At 40.8% G+C, this 18,168-nt stretch overlaps 1 protein-coding gene and 1 long non-coding RNA gene across 4 annotated transcripts; one reads left to right on the top strand and one right to left on the bottom strand.

Moving 5' to 3' along the window:
* Positions 1-3,706: 3,706 nt before the first annotated feature.
* LOC308375148 lies at positions 3,707-4,402 on the bottom strand. The gene is made up of 3 exons (XR_013968888.1): positions 4,307-4,402; positions 3,940-4,050; positions 3,707-3,815 (listed from the first exon to the last, which is right to left on the bottom strand). It is a non-coding gene; the product is annotated as an uncharacterized lncRNA (long non-coding RNA).
* A 2,112-nt stretch (positions 4,403-6,514) lies between these two features.
* rpap3 (RNA polymerase II associated protein 3) lies at positions 6,515-17,202 on the top strand. 3 transcript variants are annotated; one of them, XM_080851478.1, is made up of 17 exons: positions 6,515-6,596; positions 7,220-7,374; positions 7,473-7,622; positions 7,744-7,857; positions 8,028-8,155; positions 8,320-8,441; positions 8,633-8,703; positions 8,791-8,922; positions 9,308-9,435; positions 9,683-9,804; positions 11,678-11,748; positions 11,913-12,002; positions 12,246-12,622; positions 15,241-15,436; positions 15,743-15,840; positions 16,179-16,279; positions 16,734-17,202. In XM_080851478.1, exons 2-17 carry the CDS (start codon positions 7,222-7,224, stop codon positions 16,817-16,819), a joined length of 2,139 nt encoding a protein of 712 aa, XP_080707604.1. In that variant the 5' UTR covers positions 6,515-6,596; positions 7,220-7,221; the 3' UTR covers positions 16,820-17,202. The 3 variants fall into 3 exon arrangements, with proteins under 3 accessions (XP_080707604.1, XP_080707602.1, XP_080707603.1); XM_080851476.1 differs by having other exon boundaries at positions 6,564-6,718; XM_080851477.1 differs by having other exon boundaries at positions 6,564-6,915.
* Positions 17,203-18,168: the final 966 nt, after the last annotated feature.

Below are 18,168 nucleotides of genomic sequence, written 5' to 3'. Positions count from 1 at the left end.
AAATAAAGCTGCCTGGCCTCGCTTCCTTAAAATAATGAATGGAGCTGTTAGAGGCCCCGTATTTAAAGCAGCATCAATACTGACAAGGAACAAAACAACCTTTTCCTTTTATGTGGTATTGATTTAATTCAATTTCTCACCAACAACACCTCAACAATCAACATTTGAACTGTGATGCAAACACACACACACACACACACACACACACTCTTTTCACCAAGTTTGTATGATGTATAGAAGAACAGAAAGTTTAGATTTACTGTTGCCTTGAGAAATCCTTCAGATGTTCAGATCTTTACTGGAGTTCAGCTCCATGTGTGTGTACGTGTCTATTCAAGTCCCTACGAGAAGTAAAACTTTTGGGACATATGGAGCATTTGTACGGCTTCCCCCCAGTGTGGATGTACTTGTGTTTTTTTATAGCGGACCTATTAGTAAAACATTTTCCACAGTAGTCACAGTTGAAAGGCTTCACACCGCTGTGTAAGCGTGTGTGAGCCCTATAGTGGCTAGACGTGGCAAAGCGCTGGTCACACACCTCACACCTGTACGGCTTCTCCCCTGTGTGGCTACGTATGTGCTTCTGCAGGTCCCCTCCATCAAGGAAACGTTTCCCACACTGTGAGCACAAATAGGGCTTTTCTCCCGTGTGGATACGCATGTGGCGGGTTAGCGCCGCCGGCGCGCTGTACAGTTTGCCGCAGAAGGAACAGCAGCTCTGCCCCGCCCATGTGTGGGTCCTCATGTGGGACTTGAGCTGGTGAAGGCTGTGATAACGCTTGCCACAGTCGGAGCAGAGGTGAGGCTTCTCACCCGTGTGCGTCAACAAGTGGACCTGCTGGTACATTTTGGTAGTAAAGCTTTTGCCACACTGGTCACAGTGGTAGGGCCTATACTCTGGATGTGTCTTCAAGTGGCTCCTCAGGACAATGGCCTCAGGAAAAATCTCACCACAGAACCGGCACTGTCCTGGATCGCTCTTGGCTGGGGCATTGGCGGAGACGTTCTTTGGCTTCCCTTTTTCTTCGGCACAGATTCTCTTCGGCTTCGGCTGTAAACACGTCGGCTGTGAGGGGTCCCGCTGATGTCTCCTGAGACCGGCCCGATGTTTGAACTCCCTGCCGCAGTGAACACATTTCTGCGGTGGCCTTTCCACTGCGTGAGTTCTTCTGTGACTGCTCCACTTTTGCCTAGACGCAAGAATCAGCCCGCAAGTGACACACTTATACTTCTGCACACATTTCTGCACACACTGCGGAGGCCTGTCCGCTGCGTGAGTTTTTCTGTGAATGCGCCACTTGTGCCAAGACCCAAGCCTCAGCCCGCAAGTGACACACTTATACTTCTGCACACACGACGTGTCTTTCCGTTTGGTGATGGCCAGACTCGAGAGGTCTCGGCCATGTTGGGTGCTATCCTTAACGTGGCTGCGCAGGTGCCTGACGAGGTATGAGTTGTATTTGAAACACCTGCTGCAATGGGGGCACTTCTTCCCCCCCTGGAAGGACGCAAGGCTCTTAGTGAGTGTAGTGGAGGGAGAGGCTTTTTGTGTTGAATCAGAGGAACATTGGGAGTCGTCAGTATTATGGGAGGCCACCTGTATTACAGCCCCTGTGAAGAACGACATAAAAAAATAACGTCACACAGCAAATCAACAACATGGCTAAGAACTGACCAAACTGTCAGAAAATCCATCCTACCATTCACATCATCCTTTGTATTGTTGGTGGAGGATATGTCTGAGAGCACCAAGACAATTCTGCAAAAAATCAAACACATTATCAGTCTATGACACACTAGATTTCCTGCTCTAGGTCTAACGTTACTCATAACTCAAAGAAGGAAATGAGAATTATTTGGTTCTTAGGTTCTTACTTCTGTTGTAACAACGCTGGATGAACGTCTTTTTGCTTAGGATGAGATACATTCATGTTCTCTCCCTGCTGAGCCACAGTTAGCTTCTCCTCAGTACACTGGTCAACTGGAATGAGTGACAGTACTTCTAAAGGCACCATGGTCTGTAAGACAGTAGGGGTGGGAAAAAAAGTCTTTATCTCTCTAAAATGATTCTGTCTCGATTCAGAAATTATCAAACAAAAAGTAGGAAGTGATTTTAGATTATTTAAAAGTCGTTTTAGATTATTTAAAAATCGTTTTAGAATTGATAATCGATAATCAGTTTAAAATCAATAATCGGTTTTAAATCGATAATCGGTTTAGAATCGATAATCGGTTAAGAATCGAATCGTTGACCTCTGAATCGGAATCGAATCATGAGGTGCCAAGAGATTCCCACCCCTATAAGACAGCCCCTCCTGGGAATGATGAACCCTGCACTTGATCCCAAGTGAGGGTAGTGTGCATGTCTGTCACCTCTAAAGTTACCTCATCTTTATCTTTATCAAACATGTAGCATACCGACTCTGTAGCTTTTCGAGTTGTCTTCCCACGTCCGAGTTTAACCGTAGGAACATTGGTCTGATTAGGAGTCGCCTCCTCCATCCCAGTCTCTATTTCCAGGTCAAATTCAGCGCTATCCTCATCATATGCACAACCCTGGATTGTGTTAGTAGAGGAAGGGTCCGGATGTTTTTGGACCTCTCTGACCACACTTAAGGTTGCATGAATGTCTCGGCATCTCCGCACATGTCCGTCTGTCTCCTGGTCCTCTTCTTGAGGTTCTTGGGAGGAGGGCCTTTGTAAATCCAGGTGGGGCACCCTGTGCAGGTTGCTTAGGCGATGGCACACACCAGGTATGCGTTGATATGACAGAGAGGAGATGATTCGGTCTTCCACTATAGAGGGAAGATCTGTGGATGGTGACAAGATGTGCCAAAAGCTTAAATAAGATACTGTGACTTATTAAAAAAAAAAACATGCATGGGTGCTTTGACCACTTCCATAACACCTCAGATACAAAAGACAGATCTTGTCCAAACATCTACAGTACTTCATGTATATATATATAAAAAAATAACTTGACATTTAGCCAAAAAAAGAAAGGCTAATTCAACTGATCTGCGTGTTGAATAAAAGAAGGATGTCAAAAGACACCTCTGACACACTCAAACACCTTAAAATTAACGACAGCATGGTAGCAATTTTAGCAGACTACAAACAGTCGCTTGGCAATTAAATAACATCAAATTATAGTATTGCCCTTAACAATCACACTAGCGGGTAAAACAATATGCTAAAATCCCAAACAGATTGCAAACAGATTCCTGGATATGTATGACCATTTTAAGCACCCAATCAACTAGTCGAATGCTCAAAGAGCAAGTAGTACAATTTATTTTTTTTACAATTAAGTGACTTTCTGTTAAATGAGGAAAATAAGTTGTATTGTTAATATTGTTTTAAATCGCTGTTCACTAGTGTCTGAAAGCACTGAGTGCATTTTACTTTACACATGTTTTAAAATAACATTCTTCAAATGCATGTTTCATTCATATGATCAGCCACAGCCTCATTGCACAGAGAGGAATAGGTGAAGTATGCTAATAATAGATGAATAAGCGACTGATGGAGATAATAATAATAATAATAATTAATTTAATTTGTAGTGCACTCTACATTTAAACAAAATCTCAGAGTGCTACATAGTTAAAAACAGCCCATAACAAAAGCATAGTTTAAAGAATAATACGCTTAAAAAAAAAGAGATGTTGTAGTTGTCCAAGCTGAGTCTCACCTGTCTCTCCCAGCGGTCCATGGTTCCAAGTGTTCTGAAGCAGAGTGTGAAGGTGCTCTGGCTGACAGAGATAGGGCTCACATTCCTTCCAGAGAGAGGCGCTGTCTACCCAGGAGGACACCTGAGATGATGGAACTCTTTATTAGACGCCAACAAAGTATGATTGATACAGTGATGTATTGTCAGAGCTGCGATATAAATATGTCAATGCATCCTCATGGAGGTAAAATAATCCTTTCCCGTACTTGTTTAAAGTTTGGTATTGGGAGAAGCTTTTCCAGTCTTGAGATGAAGTAGCAAACCAGAACTTGGAGAGCTTTGTCAAAGTCTGGCCCATATTCCACAGGATACACCCTCTGGATATAAAAAAAATGAGACAATTTATTGTGAAGATACTGCTGACGACTACTGTGAAACAATTAATATCAATCCATCAAAAGACACAGTTAAAATCAGGTCAAAACTAAGCTGACAAAATGTAACAACATTGCTGGCGTGAAGATCAGATAGATAGATAGATAGATAGATAGATAGATAGATACTTTATTAATCACGAGGGAGATGTGTCCACAGAAGCAGCCATGTTTAAAAAAACATATGCATTCTACTGACCTTAAAAAAGTATTCCTTTCCAACAGGATCCTCCAGTAGATTCATCACGAGCTCCACTAAACTACTCTGGAGGGTTTCCAGTTCTGAATGTTTACTCTGGGTAGGACAGAATCAAATTGCATTATACAAATTAGATTTTTTTAGAAATTCTAGTTTTTTAACAAATAGAGCAACATTAAGCAAAGAGTATTTTTGCCATGCATCAAGAAACACTTTTAATTGTGTTCCCAATTAATTATGGATGTATTCATTTAAACGGAGGATGTATTCATTTAAACGGACTTCAAAAAAGACTAATTTGGCTTTTCAAACTAGGCAGAGTCAGAGATAGAAATCAGAGATCAGAGTCAGAGATAGAAATGAAAAATGATTTAAGCCTACTTACACTATTTAGATGTCGAGCTTGGATTTCACTTAAATGACTTCTGATGGACTGTAGCTCAACTGGGACATCACCCCTGCACATCTCCAGCAACATCTGAAACAGTTTTGGTCATTAGCAAACATACAGTACCAGCCAAAAGTTTGGACACACCTTCTAATTTTTTGAGAAGTTTTTTCTTGACTTTTATCATTTTCTACATGGTTTTGTTTAGTACATCATTCCATATGTGGTCTTACATAGTTTAAATGTCTTCAGAATTAATCTACAATGTAGAAAATAATAAAAGTAAATAAAACACGTCTCAAAAAAAGAGTGACTGTATTGGGCAAGGATACTTCTGAACTCACCTTTGCTCGAAGCCCCATAATCAATGTCGCCGTTTGCCTGTGACTCAAAAGGTCTGGCACAATCTTCAACACGACAGAGACAAAGTTCTCCAATTTTCCAAAATGTTCTACATTTTGTTGATGTGCGACCTGCCACATGTAAGCGGTCATAAGTCGCACAGGAGGAACCAGAAGACGAAGGGATAAGAGAGAGGGAGCCGAATCTGTAAAGAACATAGCATTTCTATTTACCGTAAGCACACAAATGACACATATTGAACATGATTTCTTCATGCATGCGATACATATTGCTCTTTGCAGGGAGTTATTAACACTATCTCTTTTTTCAGTGTAAGAGCAAGTATCTACCTTATCCTACTTTACTTTTGTGTGTTCTTTCCTGTGTATGAGAATCACCACACAGATTGTGACTTATGAATGAATCAGCCAGTGGTCCTCATACACCGACATAGACCAGGTTGATTTGTTACTTACAATCCAACAAACTAAAGCTAAATAAAATAAAGATAAGCTGAAGTACAAATATCTACTTTTGACTGATACTACTAAAACTGAACTCAGCGAAAGAGAGAGAGAGAGAGAGAGAGAGAGGGTCGGGGTTAAATGAAACCTAGCATCGTATGTTTACATGCAGGTTGGGTCAAATCAAATAATGTTGTCCGTTAGGTCTCCTATAGCTTTCGCGCCAAACTTTGGAATACCGGTAAGAACATAATCAATTCATCCATACCCATGTCTGCCAGTATTCATGAAGAATTCCCTAGGCAGGAAACAAAAATTAACTAACAATCACTAGGCTACAACAATTATCGTAACGTCAATGTTTTCTATTTCTTCTTCTTCCTTTCCGAAGTCTTCTTCTTTGAGTGATATTACCGGCAGTTGGAACTCAGTTTATGGTGGAGTTTCTGCCACCTACTGGGCTGGTGTAAGTAACGTCAGAAGTGGACGGGGCCAACTCCAAAACAACAGTGACAGACAGGCTCACATGGGTTAATGACTGCTAAACAACAGACCATTCGAAGACTGGATGACGGATCTGGTATAATTCTACTAATCGCAATGCCGCCTTTAAAGTAAAAATGTATTGCAGCAATAAAATCCAAAATAAAGAAGGAACCAACATACATGTTTTATGTTAAACACTTTTTATTTTAATTGTCCACTATGCAGCAACGACACGACTGGAGAGGGCTTTATGAAAGAAAACGAATCAGCGCTAGACCTACACCGAACTAGAGAGCGGGCTTTTTTGTGAAGGATTTTTTTTATTTATTTTTTTGACACTGAGAAAATGTAGTTACTTTTTTAAAAAAAAAGGTGTTGGTGTTGAACGGATGTTTTAAAGGGTAACATCTGAGTCATTACATGCACCTTTTGAGTGTACCCCCCCGGAATTTCACCCATAGACCACGGGGAGGCAGCAGTGTGCCTTTGAAGTGCGTACTTGGCTTCAGATTTGCTCTGACTTCCCCGAAGGAGCGACGCGCAAAGTATTCTGGTACTTGGGTGTCATGACGCCAAGTTCAAAACAGAAAACGTCAATACAAGTCGACCAGTGTGTATTTATCAGTGATTTTGTCAAATAGCTATGTATTAGTTTGAAATCCTCGGAACACCGTGGCAGTGTTTTATAGAACAGTGCCCTTTCTTTGAAAAACGTTTGCACCACAATATCAGGTAGTCTCTGGTTCATGGAGCTTTCGAGAAAACTCGCCGGCTGAATAACTTAGCAGCAGCTAGTATCTATGTCAGATATGCTTTTAGCTTGCCAACTATCTTAAGCATTTGCGTTCAAGATAGCATCGTGTATACTTAATTTATCCTATATCGCCTGTCGCTTTACTTGTCATGGAGTTACCTATGTTACCTTGCAGGTATACAGTCGTTAGGTAGTACTTGATATCATGTTTCTAACACTCTGTCAGGAGAGCAAAGAACTCACGTGTTAAAAACTTAGCTAACGGACTGTAGGTTAACTGCTAGCTTTAGCTACACAACTCTGGTATGCTAACTGTTAGCTACTGTTAACTTGCTAACAAGAAAATGACCAGTGTTTGCGACTGAAAGATAGACAGTGTGCTAAATACTATCCTAGTGTATTCGTTAAACTGTCAGTTCGTCATGATTAAGCATCTACTAACCATTCCAATTTGGCTTTATGCTAACGTTTTACGACAGCGATGAGCAGCGGAAATAAAGCCATAGATCTGCAGATGCAAATGCGTCAAAATACCGAAGATCTCCAACACTTCATGCGAGAACTTGGTAACTGGGAAACTGACATAAAGAAGAAGGACGAACAACTCCGGACAGGAAACGAGGGAGAAAGCTCAGTATGACTGTTTAAAGCTTTTCCTTGTTAAAGTTCCTAAATAGTCATTACCAATTAGTTGTCAATCTAAGGACTCGCGTTGTTTATTGTTTTTGGCAGAAAAGTGTCCCACCTGTGAGAAATAAAGATTTCAAAAAGAAGAAGAGAAGAACGAAAAATAAAATATCAGACAAAGATGCCCCCAACGAAGACAAGACATCAAGTCGGATTAGATCACATGACTACCAGGCCTGGGATAAATTTGATGTGGTAATAGTACTGACATTGTTCATGTCTCATCATTTGTTTCTGTTTGTCACCTTATCTGCCACTGTTCTCGATTTGTGTAAATTCATGTTTAAGGCTTACCAGTCCTTGCTGTTTTTGACAGGACAAAGCTATAGAGTCCATGGATAAGGAAGACAGTCCAGAGGAGTCAAATGACTCGGATTCAGAGGACGGTGTTAAGGTTGACCGAGAGACGGCTCTGGCAGAGAAAGAGAAGGTTTGCCACCTCGAAACTTTTTTCAGTTGTTGACTATGTGGCTGTGTTAAAATGTCTTTGTTGTAAAAGTAATTTAAGAAATGTCGGCATGTAGAGCCCTGTATCTTGACGCTGTAGGATTGTATAGTGTTTTAGATTTGTGTATGTTAAACTCTGTTGTATATTTAAAGGGAAACCAGCTCTTCAAGCAAGGAAAGTATGATGACGCTTTGGAGTGTTACACTAGAGGCATGGATGCCGACCCACATAACCCAGTCATCCCTACCAACCGAGCAGCGTGCTTCCTCAAACTCAAAAAGTATATCATTCACGTTGTACTTAATAATAATAATAATAATAATAACAATTCATTTAACTTATATCTCACTCTACATTCACATGAATCTCAGAGTGCCTTGGTTGATGTTTGAGACCATAACTCTTTACCGCACTGGAACAGAATATTCTTCCTACTACTTGCAGGTATGCCGTTGCTGAGTCGGACTGCAATTTGTCTCTAGCTCTGGACAGTAAATACATCAAAGCTTATGCCAGAAGAGGAGCAGCACGCTTTGCCCTGAAGAATTATCAGTCAGCCTTAGAGGGTGAGTGGACATTAAAGCTATAAATAGATAGATTGATAAATGAGCGATCCTCTTGATAGATGTTAAAATTGTAATTTGTGTCAGACCAATCTACTTATTTACACTTCTGTAAAGCTTGGGCTTGCCTCGGTGGCATGAATGATAACTCACGCTGTCACACTAAAATGGATTCATTTGTTGACCGTCTAAAGATTACGAGGCTGTTCTCAAGCTGGATCCTGGCAGCCTGGAGGCTCAGAACGAGCTGAAAAAAATTAAAGATGTACGTACGACTCTTCACAGCACCATGGATGTTAAAGGGATTATGTGTGTGCAGTGTGTTCATGGTTATTCTCTTATCATGTCTAAGGCCCTAGCTAAAGCGGGAGTCACAGAGGAAGGAGCGAAACAAAGAGAGGAGGAGACTGTGATGGATCCAGCTCTGCAGAAGCGGCTGGAGGAGCAGCAGAGAAGGCAGGAGGCAGTACTGCACAAGGACCGGGTAGGCCTCTTCAGCAAGGACATTTCACAAATGACTGTTTTTTTGCAGATTTTTATTTTCTATCTTATGCTATGCATTTTATGAATTCAGAAGTATTATTTTCATACTTTTTTTAATTTAAATGTAATTTATTTTTTGCACTTTATCTGAGTTTTTATGTTTCTTTGATGTCTATTTTTATGTGCATGTCATTTCTTTGTGCACGTAATGTATTTGCTGTAAAGCACTTTGAGCTGCATTCTTTTGCATGAAAGGTGCTTTATAAATAAAGTTTTATTATTATTATTATTATATGAAGTGCCTTTGATTAAGACTCTAGTAGTGTGGCATCTTGAATGATGGTGAAAGATATCAACTGCTTATTCTAATGCCGTGACCTCCGTAGGGCAATGCTTACTTCAAAGAGGGGAAATATGAAGCTGCTGCAGAATGCTACACCCAGGGAATGGAGGCGGACATCACCAATGTTCTCCTTCCAGCCAACCGGGCGATGGCTTACCTGAAACTTGAGAGGTACTAAACCCATCTCAACCACCAGTGGATGTTCAAGGAGTCCGTAATGGCCTCCACACTCTTTTGTGCAGGGCCTTTTCTACTGAAAAATACGCTTTTAAAGACAGATTTCTCAGGATGATATTCAAAAGAAGAAGTTTATTTCTGATATTGTTTTCTGAAGCCATTGTATGGCTTAAGGTCATCATTGAATCCAGTTTGGATTGGTTAAGTCCTGACCTCACGTCTTGGCCATCTCTGTTCTCAGGTATGGAGAAGCAGAGGAGGACTGTGGTAAAGCCATAGCTCTGGATGGCACCTACTCCAAGGCCTTCGCCAGACGAGGAACAGCCAGAGCTGCTCTCGGGAAGCTGACAGAAGCTAAACTGGGTGTGTAGATCATCACCACCATCATTATTTATTCAGGGAGAATTGACTAAGCACAGGGCTGTTTTGCAGCAATGCACTGATTGAGGCTACACAAAACAGAAGAACAATGCATAAACAAACCATAACAAAACAGACCAAATAAATAAACAAAACACATCATACAACTCAGAAATGAAGTGTATATATATATATATATATATATATATATTAGGGATGCAACGGTTTTCGGTATTTTAGCGAACCGTTCGGTTCGCCTTGTTCGGTTCGGTTGACCCAGGTGAACCGCGATATTACGGTATGGGTGACATTAAACTTTTAATTTAATATGTGGTTATAATGAATGCACGCATGTATTGGGCGATAGCCATGACTGTTTGGGACTCAGGGGATGAGTTATGCGCTCCACAACCATGCAACAACCAATCAGAATTGTACTGACTTTCCCAAGAGCCAATCAGCGCTCTGAATGCAGACGCTTGAGCTCCATGTGGGGAAAACGAAACTTACCCTGTTGCAGCACGATCATGGCAAGTCAACTAGACACGGAGAAAAAAAAGAGGCACCGTCATCTTACAAATCAGCTGTATGGGAACATTTTGGGTTCAGTGTGGAGTATGATGATAAAGGGAAAAAGATTGTCAGCAAGCAAAGCACGGTGTGCAAGCATTGCTTTACTACGATCGCCTACTCCACAGGTAATACATCCAACATGTTGAGCCACTTGCCCCGTCATCATCCGGCTGTAACTATAAGCGGAGCAGCACGGTTTGTCGCCGAAAACACAACCATCCATTGCTGCAGCATTTCAGCAACAATATGCAAATAATTCCGAAAAACACAAGGCAATAACCAACTCAATGGGCGTCTTCATAGGGAAAGACATGCAGCCCTATTCAGTAGTTTTAGGCACGGGGTCACAGGATAAAGACCATTGATCCTCGTTTTAATATCCCCTCCCGCATGCATTTCAGCAGCAAAATAATTCCAGAACTGTACGAAGTGACTAGGAGAGAGGAGGTTTGTTCTATTGTTCTTTAAGGGTGTATTTATAACAGTTAAGTATTTTCTAGGGTTTAAGTGTGTGAATGACAATGTTTGTTGTTTGAGTTTATTGAATAATGTCAATGTTTACATTTCACATTACTTTACAGTATACTGCACTTTACTATATTTAATATTGCCTGTTTTTTTTTTTTTACAGAAGGCCAGAATAGTGTTCCTTGTTTAAAATACATTTTGTGATTTGACTTAATATGTGCCCTTTTTACATTGAATTGCATCTTGCATTGTCTCTGCAAGTGAGTAGAAGCACCTTGTTGACTTTAAATAGAAAAGACAAATATAACCTAATGCGTGTTAGCGGCAGGATAATATTGATATATCGAAACCGAACCGTTACCGTGGCCCAAAAACCGTGATACAAACCGAACCGTGGCCACACTGTACCGTTGCATCCCTAATATATATATATATATATATATATATATATATATATATATATATAAAAAATAGATGTCATGGCCCACACACAAAAGCTGTTAGAAAACAGAATTTGTAACATGATGTTTGAGAATGTTGCTCTTTGCAAACCTTTCATGCAAACAGCTACTATCTTCCTTAACATCCAGAATACATAGTACATGGTTACTGATAATGACAAAGCATTATTCCAGCCCTTTGAAGAACAAAAGCAAGAACAAATAAGCAAAAACAATGGCGGTATCTTCTTGCAGTGTAGACTTTAAATGTCTGTGATGTGTAAGGTGAACTTGTGCATTTCTGTCTTGCTTCAGCGATAAAGCAAACGTTTTCCTCAAATGTTTAACAAATGCAATTACATTGTGCCTAAAGAGATATGTTGTGTCTCGTTTAGATTTTGAGCAAGTTTTGAAGTTGGAGCCCGGCAACAAGCAGGCTGTGACCGAACTCACCAAGATTAAAATGGTAAATTCACAAATGACTTGCACCAAAATCAACCTGCTGACGTAAATTCATGGTGACGATGATTAGGTTCACCTGTATTCAAATCTCATTTGATGAACTGAATATTTAAAACCTTCATGCACAACAGTTAGTCATAAGACTGAATGTCCTCTCATCTTCTCCAGGACATTAATGCGGGTCAAATGTCAGCTGGGGAGTACAGCCAGAGAAGAGTAATTCAGCCAATCAACAAACCACCTCACTTGCGCTCAACTGTAAGTCACATCTCCACTCTCTAAGGCTAGTATAAGCTGGCGTGTTGTTGAGTGGCATTCACTCCATTAATGCCATTGTGTTCTGATTGAGAACTCAAAAAAAAGTTTTTATTGTTTTTGTATGCACTGTTTTAAATTGCTATTGTGACCCTGTTAAGCACCTTGAGACATATTTGTATGTGAAAGTGTGCTATACAAATAAAATGGATTATTATTATTACTATTGTGCCCATGTTTTTACAGAAGCCACTGAGAAGGGTGGAAATCGAGGAGATTAAAGGAGATGTCGCCCCTTCAGACAGGACTCTGATCACCGCAGAGGCATCTGAATCCCTTGAAACTCAGGTCCCATCACTGGTAGCAGTTCAGTCTGAGAGGAAGGTCAAAGGTGAAGGGTCATCACTGGCAGCAGTTCAGTCTGAGAGGAAGGTCAAGGGTGAAGGGTCATCACTGGCAGCAGTTCAGTCTGAGAGGAAGGTCAAGGGTGAAGGGTCATCACTGGCAGCAGTTCAGTCTGAGAGTAAGGTCAAAGGTGACGCGACATCGCTGGGATCCTCCCCCTCCGCCAAAATACAGAAGATCGAGGAGCTGCCTGACACGGTCTCACCACCACATGCCAAGTAAGACTCTTATTTCTTTTTTCTTTTTTTTAAAGATTTCTTTTTTGGGCTTTTTATGCCTTTAATTGACAGAGCAGTGAAGATTGTGACAGGAAATGAGAGGGAGAAGACCTCCTTTAGCGTCAAGCCTGAATGTGGTCGGGGCTACTGTTTGAGCCACAGTGCCCCCCAGTAAGACTCTATTTCAGTCATACTGTGATACATTGTTAGAAATAGTAGAAATTATGTTAGAAATATGTAGAAAATGGTTGGAAATGATTCACTAACGGCTTGTGTGTCCATTTTGACACCTAGCGTAGCTATGTCAGTTATCGGACAGTGTCAAACATCGGCCATTCTGTTAAACAATCAATATGCTCAGTTTAATAATGGATTTACAATCAATATGCTCAGTTTAATAATGGGTTGACATGGCCACGCGAACGTTAACGATAACACATACCTTCCGTTAATTAACACCGTTACGATAGGGTTCTTGGTAGGTACTGGTGTGTTTGTGTGAGTCAGAACATGAACAGATTTATTACAATATCCTTTATGGTTCATGCTTAGACGTCAGGGTTGGTGAGTGTTTACATCATCGCTTACTTTTCAGTCACATAAGTCGTAGGCAAGGACTTCCAGTGAGGAGAACTTTGCGAACACAAACCTTCACTTAAAGGTTCACCCGGTACCATCAAGTACCATCAAGTTTTAGGTTGCATGGCATAAAGTGTGTTTGGTGGTTTTATGCCTTCAGCAGTGTCTGCTGTGTGGCTGAGGGTTTGATTAGGTCATTGCTGCCAAAAGTGCTTTAACCAGGCACCTTCTGTTAAACATCAGTAAGCACAGTTTGATCATTTTGCGCTTCACTGTACACCTTTAATTTGATTACATTTAGTATTCAAACACCCTTGCTTTAAAAAGCACGGATGTTTATGACTCCATCTAGTCTCTGTTGTCACCGTCGATGTTGGTGTGGTTGATTTTGGTTCCGATCAGTCTCTCCGTCCGATTTGACACAAGTGACAGATGGGTTCCGGGTGTAGCGACGTGGCAGTGTGTGAAGTGAAGGGTCTGAATGCCAATGTTTATTTATATAATGGGATGTTTTATCTTAAATAAATTCACTAAACACTCCAAACAAGGAGTATTGTGTGCAGGATGATGGAGGGAGGGGTAAAAATAGTTGAATCAATTTTAAGATAAGTCTGTGTGTGTACATGTACACATGAAGCTATTTCTACTTGTATAACTTTCTTATTTGTTTTTACACCTAATCAAATCCTCAGCCACTGTTTGACACTGCTGAAGGCATAAAACCACCACACAAGACACACTTACGTCATGCAACCTAAAACCTGACGATACCGGGTGATACCCTTCTGTGAAGGTTTCTGTTTGCAAAGTTCTCCTCACTAGAAGTCCTTGACTAACACCTGTGCGAGTGAATAGGAGGCGATAAGCAAACCACTCAAACTCTGACACAATAACGGTCAGCAAGTCAGGTCAGTTTCCATAGAAACCGTTTGGAACCTTTGCAGACTTTCCGCACGTCAGTTCAATTCAGTAAGCTAAGCGGTCGTACATCACAAACAGCCTGCGACGGATGGAGACACGTGGACCTTCTGTGATAAAGCTGTCGAAAAAAATTGATTCTCTAGACAAAAGAATGTAAAGGTGGTTAAGCATAGTCTTTACCAGTATGGAAATATTTAAATAATGCTTTAACTGTTGTATGCTATTGCTTTATGTTATCTTAGGAGGTTCATATTCATATACAACAAAGTTATAGTGTTTGGCCAAAAGTGGGGCTTCATGAGATCATGCAATCAGTCTAAATTATGTTTAGAATTGGACTTAAGTAAAAGTTAGGATGTCTGATTTTGTTGATTTAAAAACTCTGACGCACAACAGAAGTGATAAGATTTAGTAACCAGTGCACGTAAACATAATCTGTTTTATGCTTTGTATAAGTGGAAGGGAGGACGTTTTAATATAAGAGTTGGTGCTGTGCCGCCGGTGTCTTTGAAGGCAGCACCTCACACCCCTGTTGTGTCAGGGTAAACATCGCCACCCTACAGATGTATATTCTATGATGTATTTTAAGAAAGGTCAACACTAGCCAGTAGCCAGCCTTTTGAACACTTGCACAACAGGCAGAGTCCTGCTACTGTAGTAACGGTGAAACTGAATTGGTAAACCTCAGGTTATAGGTACTTGCATGCTGGTATTAAATGGCCCTAAATGTTCAATGCTGAAATTCCATGTAATGTAAATTGATGTTTATCAACGATATAGCGACAAATTGCTGAATATCGGATATATACGTAAAGATTTGGAATCTAAACGCAGAATTGATCGATTGGTATTCATTTTAAAAACATGTATCATGTTGCTGTGTTTGAACACTTGCACAACAGGGAGAGCCCTGCTACTGTAGGAACTGTGAAACTGAATTGATAAACCTCAGGATTATGAGTACTGTAATGAAAATTGATACTTATCAACAATATAGCAACAAATTGCTGAATAACGGATACATACGTAAAGATTTGGAATCTAACCGCAGAATGATTCAATTGGTATTTATTTTAAAAATATTTTGTATTATTTCGCTGTGTTTGGCTCTGCTTTAGGGGGCCTGAGGGTGATCGTGTGAAAGCCCCGAGGCCTAAACACGTAGCGGAACGCCCAGAGGCCTCGGAGCCGACCACCTCTTTAAGGCACCAGGAGTCTGATGCCCCCCCTCCCCCTCCAGCTAACAGTTTCCAGTTGGAAGCCGACCTGAGGAAGATCGGGAAAAGGCCTGAATCGATTTACAAATATTTAAAGGTGTGTGCTGTACTGGTTATCTGCTTAATCAGGAGAGCAAATATATGTTGTTTTGGCTTTATGTTGAGCAAACACAATATCACTAAAGCCTTTGTTACCTGGACTGCTGTACCTGATGTGTGCTAATTGATTTGAAACAAGAACAAAACATATCTTTTTTTTTTATGGGTGTCTCGTGCCCTGTTCCAGACAATACAAATATGTTCAAATTCTCATTAAGAAAACCTCACAATGGTCCATTTCTGCAAACAGGCGCACGTGACATTGTGTTTTAAACTGTTGTGTGTTTCTCTCGTGTCATTTCAGCAAATTCAGCCTGAGGCCTTCGCCAGGATTTTCCAGAACTCCCTAGAACCTGAAATTTTGAATCAGATTTTACAGACACTCCAAAATCATTACATCAAGTAAGCATAACATGAAACCCTTACATGAGGTGTTTACTATGTGATTCTGGGTCGTGGTAATCTCTGCTTATGGTGTTAACCATATGGTGCCATCAGAAATGTTTTACAACATGTATGGTATGCTTGTGAGATGGGGCGACAGTGGTACGGGAGGTAGAGAAGTCGTTTAGTAATCAGAAGGTTGCTAGTTGTTTCTTTGTCGAAGCGTCCTTGAGCAAAACACATTACCCCTAATTGCTCCTGATGTGCAGTGTGCCATCAGTGTAAATGTGTATTTGTAAGTCTCTTTGGATAAAACTGTGTATACTGTGACTGCTCATCTGTCTTCTACCTTTCAGGAATGAGAAGCCCACACTCATCCTGGACATCCTCAAGAACCTGGCGAGTGTGAGACGATTCGACATGGCAGTCATGTTCATGTCAACCACAGAGAAGAAAGGTATAAAATATCAGTTGATGATTAACAGATCTGCTCCAAGTATGGAAAAGGTCACGGATGCTTGTTTGGACTTGAACCAGATCTCTGGGGCAGGCTGAATGTCTTGGTGCAAACACTCCTTCTGCAGTTTATAGTTTTAAAACACTGACTCCTGTTGGATTTGAAAGTGAGCCAAAACGTGTTTTGAAAAAGTCTCCCCTGCTAGAACAAAGGGGTTGCATTTTGATGATAAACGTGTGTGAAGTATTCTTGAAGGAGTCGTCAAGTGCTAATTTCTGCCATTGACTTGGTGTGGAGGGTTTTATAATGTTATTGAGTATACTGGAACTTGCTTCCCGCTTCCACCAAGAAGCAGCTCCACTACATATACTTGTGATGTCACTGCAGTACTTGAGAAAGTTTTATGTGAGAGGTGTTTTCTGAAAGACTAATCTCTGCCATACCATTCTTTTAGTGATCCAGGAGTTGTTTGAGACTCTCCAGCGAGCTGGGCTCAATGATGCGTCTGTCCAGGCCCTCCAGAAGAAGTATGGAGTATGACCTCTGACCTCTGGGTTGCTATGGGAGCCATGGTGATGGCAGCTACCCAGAGCTGCCAGTCAATGAATATCTCCTACCAGATGGAGATGAACTGTGTTTCTGTGGTGTGGCAATGTGGAGTGCAGTTGCCCTGGAGTTAACATTGATCCTGACACTGTCTGTAAAGTCCGTGTGGAGCCAGACGAGAAGGTGAATGAACGTCCTGTGGCACAAGCTCAACTGTGCTTTTACATTAAATCAAATGGGTGAAGGAAGATGGACTTTTGTGACTTCATTATTTATTTGCATGAAAAATGCTAAAAAAAAAAAGCTCAAAAAAAGAATGATGCCCATGAAATGCCCTAATTGTCCAGGCTGCTGTACCTGATGTTCAATCCATTATATTTGCCCTATCCTTAAATCACTTGTTTTGAGGATTCATTTGTTTGCATATATGTGTGTGTAATCATTTTCAAATACACCAGGAATGATTTCAAAATCAGGTTTTATTTTTTCAGTGACGTGTATTTGTCAGTGACGTGTTTGTGGGGTATATACATACATACATACATACATACATACATATACAGTATAACTTGCATTTTAGTTGCAAATCCAAAGTTGCATAGTTACATTACTAGTAATGTTTTGTAGGTTAGCTTATGGTCTTCTTTCAGTATACAAAAGGTCTTTATCTGATCTTAATCTTTACCGGGATCAGCAGCCGCACCAGTCAGGATCTGTAGGAGAAAGAAAAGACAGTGAAGTCAAGTTTGCTTTTCCAAATGTAGTTACCTGGTACTGCTACTAAACAAAGAATTGAGTGTGCCCTTGCACTCTTAAAGCGCCCCTTACTGCTAATCCTGTACATCCATACAGAAAAATATTTAATATCTGGTCTCTGGTAGTAGTCATATTTACTGGTACTGCAATGCCTTAAATTGGGTATGAAGCAAACTGTTGTGCATTTCTGCCTAGTTGTATTACCTGTAACATCAAGAGTTTCATTTGCTGCAGCGATGATTCCAGTGACGGCATTCATTGCTATGCATATCAGGGTGTCAGTGGCCACATAGTGGCTGATGGTGAGCTCCACCTTACTACCTTCTAGTGTTCTCCCATAGACCTCCCATGTGTAGACGCAAGGTGGGGAGCAGACAGCTGAGCACTCAAAAGTGGACTTCCGTCCGACCTGCAGTGAGCTTGGCCCAGAGATAGTGACATTCTTTGGGCCATCTGCAAGAAATTAAAATATACAGGGAATAATGTAGTTTATGAAACTGCACTTAAAAGTAGGTCACTTGAATAGATGTTAGTAACATTCTCATTGCTTTAATTTTAAAAGGATGTCGCTTTTTTATGCACCTCAA

This window comes from Sprattus sprattus (genome assembly GCF_963457725.1).
Source record: "Sprattus sprattus genome assembly, chromosome: 14".
In the NCBI taxonomy this organism is placed as follows: domain Eukaryota; kingdom Metazoa; phylum Chordata; class Actinopteri; order Clupeiformes; family Clupeidae; genus Sprattus; species Sprattus sprattus.
This window is presented reverse-complemented; position numbering and strand designations above follow the sequence as displayed.

What these genes read in the sequence shown, in the direction of transcription:
- rpap3 (XM_080851478.1), top strand. Translation starts at nt 7,222, where the DNA reads ATGAGCAGCGGAAATAAAGCCATAGATCTGCAGATGCAAATGCGTCAA. An exon ending in TTATCAGTCAGCCTTAGAGG is followed by an intron (nt 8,442 to 8,632) that starts GTGAGTGGACAT and finishes GACCGTCTAAAG; the next exon opens with ATTACGAGGCTGTTCTCAAG. An exon ending in GTCAACCACAGAGAAGAAAG is followed by an intron (nt 16,280 to 16,733) that starts GTATAAAATATC and finishes CCATTCTTTTAG; the next exon opens with TGATCCAGGAGTTGTTTGAG.